Source organism: Myotis davidii, unplaced genomic scaffold (assembly GCF_000327345.1).
Source record: "Myotis davidii unplaced genomic scaffold, ASM32734v1 scaffold934, whole genome shotgun sequence".
Classification (NCBI taxonomy): Eukaryota; Metazoa; Chordata; class Mammalia; order Chiroptera; family Vespertilionidae; genus Myotis; species Myotis davidii.
Window position 1 is genome coordinate 1,036,964 of NW_006285798.1, and position 7,617 is coordinate 1,044,580.

Consider the following 7,617-nt stretch of genomic DNA (forward strand, 5'->3'; position numbering starts at 1 on the left):
TGGCCTCAGCCATCTCCCCTGAGTACCAACTCATGAAAGACGCACCTCAAACTAAATTTGGACTTCATGCCTTTCATCTCCCCTGGCCTGGAATAATAGTTTAGTTCATCTATCATGGCTTTGGAGCATTTTTATTGGCTTATTAAGAGGTATTATTCTGGCCCTCCCCCTGTTGCCTCAGTGGATAGAGCATCAGCCTGCAGACTAATGGGTCCCAGGTTCCATTCTGGTCAAGGGCATGTGCCTGGGTTGCGGGCACATCCCCAGTGGGGAGCGTGCAGGAGGCAGCTAATCGATGTTTCTCTCTCATCGATGTTTCTAACTCTCTATCTCTCTCTCGTCCTCTCTGTGAAAAATCAATAAAATATATTTAAAATAAAAAAGAAAAGAAGAAGAATAGGATATTTTAGTTGATGCAGCAGAGTTGTCAGTGCCACCAGCAGTAGCTGTTGCAGAGAAGTCTAAGTCCTGGCATTTAGTGTTTGGTGGCAGTGGCAACAGTTCCTCCAGCCCATCCCACAGTTCTATAAGCTGCCTAATACTATCCTGAAGCAGAGTTGTCAGTGCCACCAGCAGTAGCTGTTGCAGAGAAGTCTAAGTCCTGGCATTTAGTGTTTGGTGGCAGTGGCAACAGTTCCTCCAGCCCATCCCACAGTTCTATAAGCTGCCTAATACTATCCTGAAACAAATCCCTTTTCACTTCAGTCAGCCAATGCAAAGTCTGTCACCTGTAAATCAAAACTCCTGACTATTACAGAGGCTGCTACATCAACAGCTCTATAAGAATTTTTCTCCCTTTGGACGTTTGTGAGCACTGATCCTCGAATTTCAGGGATCAAAAGTTGTTTGATCCCTGGTCAGGGTTGCAGAGTTGCAACTGCCTCACTTACAGTCCCTGACTCCTGTTGCGGCTGCTGACGGGCCCAGCACTGACCCTACCTTCCACAAAATTTGTCATCTATTCATATCACCCATAATGTTATCTATCAAGTATTATTTCAAAAACTGATTCATTTTTAACAGTATTTACTTATGTCAGTCTTTTTTCAAGCTAATTAAAAAAATTAAAATTGATTTAGCAACACTAAAACACATTAAAATTGATACAGCAACACTAAAAAGGAAAGTATTGTTCCTTTAAGAAGTTTACCATCCCCCCCAAATCTCACAATTCAGTAGTGGTCAATAGTGTCATGGGATAGATTTCCAGGAATGGAGTGACTAAGGAACAAAAAAAATGGCTTTTTATACTGTACCAGCCCCTTCCTAAGCAAATGAGGTTGGAGAATCAGGACATAAGTCTTAGCAAATTTCTCATTTTATCATTAACACTAGAGGCCCAGTGCACGGGATTCGTGCACTTCGGGGCGGGGGGGAATTGTCCCTCAGCCCAGCCTGCGCCCTCTCTGCAGTCTGCATTCTGGGAGCCCTCGGGGGATGTCCAACTGATGGCTTAGGCCTGCTCCCTGGCAACTGGACATCCTTAGTGCTGCTGTGGAGAAGCCATGAGCCCGGCTTCTGGCTGAGCAGCACTCCCCCTGTGGGAGTGCACTGACCACCAGGTGCAGCTCCTGCGTTGAGCCTCCCGGTGGTCAGTGCGCATCATAGTGACTGGTCGTTCTGCAGTTCGGTCAATTTGCATATTACCCTTTTATTATATAGGATGACGCATATATAGTACAGTGCAGTAGTTAAGTGCACACTTTGGAGTTTAGTTATACTGGGTTCCTTAATCACCCCGGTGCTCTTTTCTCACCTGTAAAATGGAGGCAATACCAGCTCCTGCTGATAACCGGAATGGTGAGTTGAGGTTTTTTTCCCAGGGTTGTCTCTCTCAATGCTGAAGAATGAGCTCCGAGGACCAGAAGATTTAAGCAAAAGTGTGGAAAATTTATTACAAGCAGACTTAGACTCCCCGCATGGGGAGGGGGGCCCAATAATGGCTGCCCATGAGCCTTGTAGTCCAGGGGAATATATTTGCTACAAGCCTGCTTTATATCTACCTGTGTCACCACCTGATTTCTTTGTTCAGGCCCAGCAATGGACCTGAACTTGCTGTTTCTATGTATTTGCACACTTTTTTTGCTGCAGGTCCTCCCTTGGTTTCCCATACCTCCCGTTCTGTGTCCAAAAACATTCTATTATTTCAGCATGGTTGTTTTTTGTGATTAGGCTTGCTCAAACTGCTGTGTCTGTCCCTGCCTACATTCCACTTGCCTTTGTTTCACACTGGACCCCTGCCCTATCTGCCTGCGTTCAAGCTAACTTCTCTCACTACCACACACGGTAATACTGAGAAGGGTGTGTGTGTGTATGTGTAATAAATAAATATGGCCCTGACCAGTTTGGCTCAGTGGATAGAGCATTGGCCTGCAGACTGAAGGATCCCAGGTTCAATTCCGGTCAGGGGCATGTAACTTGGTTGCATGCACATCCCCAGTAGGGAGTGTGCAGGAAGCAGCTTAATCGATGTTTCTCTCTCACCGATGTTTCTAACTCTCTAGTCCTCTCCTTCTCCCTTCCTTTCTGTAAAAAAAAAAATCAATAAAATATATTTAAAAACAAATAAATAAATTGGTTTCCCTTTCTGTGCCAGACCCTACTGAACATAATTTAGAGAGGGGATTCAGGAAATCTTTTTGAAATATAGTTAATTGAGTCGTAGGATCTGATGCATTTTGGAAACATTAACCAGGGTTAAAACTAAGCATCTGCTATTATCATTCCAGGGTGATGAGATGAGGGATGTGAAAGTTAAAGGTTGTATACTCTCCTTGAACTCATTCATTCAGTTAACAGACATCTACTGAGCACTCACTGGGTGCCCCGCCCTGTGTTAGCTGCTGGGGACAAGCGGGAATAAGAAAGACTCAAGCTGCTCTCTCTCTTTTTTAAAATGTATTTTTATTGATTTCAGAGAGGAAGCGAGAGCAAGATAGAAATATCAGTGATGAGAGAGTATCACTGATAGGCTAGACCCCTGAACACCCCACACTGGGGATGGAACCTGCAACCCAGCAAGTGCCCCTACAGGAAATAAGCCGCCACTGGGAGTCCAACTGTTACCTGTGTTAACATACAAACATTCAAACCTGTAAAGAATTCTTGTGAGTTTATTTGAGCCAAACTGTAGACAACTGCTGAGAAGCAGAACCTCAACGGATTGAGATAATGCTCCGGAGAATGGCGGGTTACGTCTGTATTTATACACTAGAGGCCCGGTGCATGGATTTGTGCCCTGGTGGGGTCCCTTGGACCCGCCTGCAGGGATTGGGCTGAAACCGGCTCTCTGACACCCCCTGAGGGGTCTCAGATTGTAAGAGGGCACAGGCCAGGCTGAGGAGCCCCACCGGTGCATGAATCCAGGCCCCAGGCCTCTAGTATGCATATAAGAGCTTTGGTTAGCCCTAGCTGGTTTGGCTCCATGGGTAGAGAGCATCAGCCTGCGGACTGAAGGGTCCCAGGTTTGATTCCAGTCAAGGGCACATGCCCAGGTTGTAGGTTTGATCCCCAGCAGGGGGTGTGCAGGAGGCAGCCAATCAATGATTCTCTCTCATCATTGGTGTTTCTATTTCTCCCTTCCTCTCTGAAATGAACAAAAATATATTAAAAAAAATCTTTGGTTAATCTCTTCCCGCCCTCCCCTCTCCCTCTCCCCTCTGAGATTCATCAGCCTGTTCCATGTTTCCAAGCCTGTGATTTCCGTTCCTGAGTTGAGCATCTGCCCCTGGTGGTCAGTGCGCATCATAGCCACCAGGTGGACGGCTGGTCGCTTAGGCTTTTATATATATAGACTGCAATCAAAGGAAGGGATGTAGGTGGGTTATATGAAATCCAATGGTGATAGACTAGAGGCAGGAAAAAGCAAAGCGGGGAAACCCCTGGGATTGGATAAAAAGTAAAATGATAAACACATACTTAGGTGGGTGCAGGAACAATTAACATGATAATAATGAAGGAATTTGTGATATCTGTCCTGGTGTCCTGGTTGTGCCCTGAGGGCACATACCCCAGACACTTCAAGGGTATGTTATTATAGATGCAAAAAGACAGGCTCAGTTAAGGTAAAGGTTGACCTTGTCAGTGAAGATACTGGTCTAGGATGTAACCACCCACCATAACTTTAATTTCCGACCATCCTTTGTGGTTACTATAGTTCTCTGAGTTTGCAAGATCGTCATGCAGGCCTCCCCTGAGCTCGTCAGGTTAGCACGTGGTCCCTTTTGTCCACACCTGGTTCATAGGTCAATGCTCAACCATCCCACCAGGCCAGCTGGGCTCAAGCTGCTCTTAATGGTACCTGAGGCTGGTCCACAGGTCCTCCGGGCGCTGGTGCATCGTGGGAGGCTCACATCGCCCTCTGGCGGCGTCGGAGAGAACTGCGTGCTCCCTCCTCCCGCGGGGCCCGAGTGGGTGTGGAAACCTCCATCCTCCCCCGCCCCCGCGCTACAGTATTTACTTTCCTTGATGTCTTCCGGCCCGCGCCCGGAAGTTGGCGGAGATGACCATAGAAACTGGTTGCTAGAGGTGCCCGGATTTGCCCTCTTGGTCCTCACTTCCGCCGGAAGTAACCTCCAGTCGCAATTGCCCTCTCTGCACGCGCGGGCATCGGGTACCTTGCACCGGTACTCGGGGCGTGAGTACGACCACAATGGCCGTCACCACCTTGCTGCGCGCGACGCCCCTCTTCAGCGGTGAGGAGGCGGGGAGGGCGATGACACGTGGGGGTCCGGGGACACGTGGGGGTCGTCGGGAGTGGCCGAGCTCCGACCCGCGCCCTGACTGCACGCCTCTGCCCCGGCAGGTCTCGGCGCCGGCCCGACCCCACTCCTGCAGGGCCTGTTGCGGCCGCTGACGGCCCCGGCACTGACCCTCTTGTGCCGCGGCCTGGCCGTGGAGGCCAAGAAGACCTATGTGCGCGACAAGCCCCATGTGAACGTGGGCACCATCGGCCATGTGGACCACGGCAAGACCACACTGACCGCGGCCATCACGAAAAGTAAGCGGGTTGCAGAGGGGGCATCGGGCAGCGCCCGCTCTGCAAGCGGGACCTGCAGCCCGGGAGGCGGGGCCCGCACAGTGGCCGCTGGAGGTGTTTAGTGTAGCCCCAGGAGCCAGAACTCCAGTGGGTGGGGGGTGGGGCTGGAAGATTTCTGTTCGGGAGACAGATTTCCCCTGAACAGAAGAACTTTGTGGTGCATAAATTGGGGGACCCTCAATGGCCTCCCTCTAGCCATAGGGACCGCCCTGTAAGCGGAGGCTTTACCCTAGAACATCGGTTCTCAACCTGTGGGTCACGACCCCTTTGGCGGTCGAACGACCCTTTCACAGGGGTCGCCTAAGACTATCCTGCATATCAGGTATTTACATGACGATTCATCACAGTAGCAACGTTACAGTTATGAAGTAGCAACGAAAATAATTTTATGGTTGGGTCACAACACGAGGAACTGTATTTAAAGGGCCAGAAGGTTGAGAACCACTGCTCTAGAAAGTCGCTAAACATGACCTTCAGGCCTTTCTTTCTGACTGGTGATCTCTGCAGAAGTTGAGGGAGGGTCCATCCCCAGGCTGTCCCATTAAGGTTGTGTAAGTGGGAGGGACCTAGGCATGTGCCCTGAGCCCCGCCTCTACCTCTGGAACTATAGCTGAGAGCTGTGTTCTCTTGCCTTCCCCCTTAGTTTTAGCGGAGGGCGGTGGGGCCAAGTTTAAGAAGTATGAAGAGATTGACAATGCCCCGGAGGAGCGAGCCCGCGGCATCACCATCAATGCAGCTCATGTGGAGTACAGCACTGCTGCCCGCCACTATGCCCACACAGACTGTCCCGGTCACGCAGATTACGTTAAGGTGAGAGCATTGCTGGGACAGGCCAGGAGCTGCCTCGTCAGGAGAACCGTTAGGCTTGTGGGAGGAGCTTAAGATACTCAAGATGTTTAGGTTTAAGATCATGGACTTGTGGGCATGGCTGATCAAAGTGGGTGGTGAGATGGCAGAGAAAGGTGAGCCTCAGTTCCTAACGGCTGTGCTTGGCTAGATGGATGTGGAGCTGAGGTCACTGAACGAGGCTGCGTTTCCTCCCCTACCCAGAATATGATCACAGGCACTGCCCCCCTTGACGGCTGCATCCTGGTGGTGGCAGCCAATGATGGCCCCATGCCCCAGACCCGAGAGCACTTACTACTGGCCAAACAGGTATGCGGCGCCTGGGTAGGAGTGGAAAGAGGAAGCGTGGGGAGTTGGGCCACTAAGGACACCATCTCCCTCTTTCCCATCTGCAGATTGGAGTAGAGCATGTTGTGGTGTATGTGAACAAGGCAGATGCTGTCCAGGACTCTGAGATGGTGGAGCTAGTCGAGCTGGAGATCCGGGAACTGCTCACTGAGTTTGGCTACAAAGGGGAGGAGACCCCGGTCATCGTAGGCTCTGCCCTCTGTGCCCTTGAGGTGAAGGCAGGGTCAGGCAGGGGCTGCTGTGGCAGAGGATGGGGCGGGATAGGCATCCGGAGCTGTGCTCTGAGTCTGGGGGGTAGTAGTAGTTCTTGGTAAGCAGAATGGGAACTTCAGAGTCCTGTCATACCCCTCCCCCACCCCTTCCAGCAACGTGACCCCGAGTTAGGCCTGAAGTCTGTGCAGAAGCTGCTGGATGCTGTGGACACTCACATCCCAGTGCCCACCCGGGACCTAGAGAAGCCTTTTCTGCTGCCTGTAGAGTCAGTTTACTCGATCCCTGGTGAGGACCCTGCTCATTTGCATTCTCTCCCCCTAACGAGAGCCTTGCCCAAGGTCCCTAATGTCCTTTCTTGTTCCCTCCCAGGCCGGGGCACGGTGGTGACAGGTACGCTAGAACGTGGAATTTTGAAGAAGGGCGATGAGTGTGAGTTCCTGGGACATAACAAGAACATCCGCACTGTGGTAACAGGTATGGGCAGAAAGCCTGAGACCCAGGGGCTGGCTCCAGGATGACCTCCTGCCTTGCAGACCGTGCCTTCCCTCTGCTCCAGATGGTCCTCCCTTTCTCCTCTTCCCCCCTCCTAGGAATTGAGATGTTCCACAAGAGCCTGGAGAGGGCAGAGGCAGGCGATAATCTTGGGGCCCTGGTTCGAGGCTTGAAGCGGGAGGACCTGAGACGTGGCCTGGTTATGGCCAAACCAGGTTCCATCCAGCCCCACCAGAAGGTGGAGGCACAGGTGAGGCTTGGGCATAGGACAGGGCTGGCTGAGACGGATTGTCCCCTAGAGGCAGTGCTTCTAGCCACTTGCTCTCTTTTCCAGGTTTACATCCTCACCAAAGAGGAAGGTGGCCGCCACAAGCCCTTTGTATCCCACTTCATGCCTGTCATGTTCTCCCTGACTTGGGACATGTCCTGTCGTATCATCTTGCCTCCAGGGAAGGTATGGTGGGTACAGGGATGGGATGTGAAGGAGCGCTCTTCATATTAGGCCTGCGTCACTTACAGTTCCAAAGATGTGACAATGCGGGTGACTTTTCCTTGGGTGAAGAGAAGCTGGCTGATAATGTAGATCAGTGGTTCTCAACCTTCTGGCCCTTTCCTTGGATGAAGAGAAGCTGGCTGATAATGTAGATCTGTGGTTCTCAACCTTCTGGCCCTTTCAATAC

General features: G+C 51.1%; 1 protein-coding gene across 1 annotated transcript in view; it reads left to right on the top strand.

Annotated features, from left to right (window-relative positions):
• The first annotated feature begins 4,514 nt into the window (after positions 1-4,514).
• TUFM (Tu translation elongation factor, mitochondrial) overlaps positions 4,515-7,617 on the top strand; it is a 4,308-nt gene continuing 1,205 nt past the window's right edge. Inside the window, exons 1-9 of the mRNA XM_006756861.1 lie at positions 4,515-4,694; positions 4,805-4,999; positions 5,682-5,848; positions 6,089-6,193; positions 6,280-6,444; positions 6,598-6,730; positions 6,815-6,919; positions 7,036-7,187; positions 7,272-7,391. Coding sequence (XP_006756924.1) covers positions 4,652-4,694; positions 4,805-4,999; positions 5,682-5,848; positions 6,089-6,193; positions 6,280-6,444; positions 6,598-6,730; positions 6,815-6,919; positions 7,036-7,187; positions 7,272-7,391 — 1,185 coding nt within the window. The 5' untranslated portion in view covers positions 4,515-4,651. The remainder of the gene's footprint in view (positions 4,695-4,804; positions 5,000-5,681; positions 5,849-6,088; positions 6,194-6,279; positions 6,445-6,597; positions 6,731-6,814; positions 6,920-7,035; positions 7,188-7,271; positions 7,392-7,617) is intronic.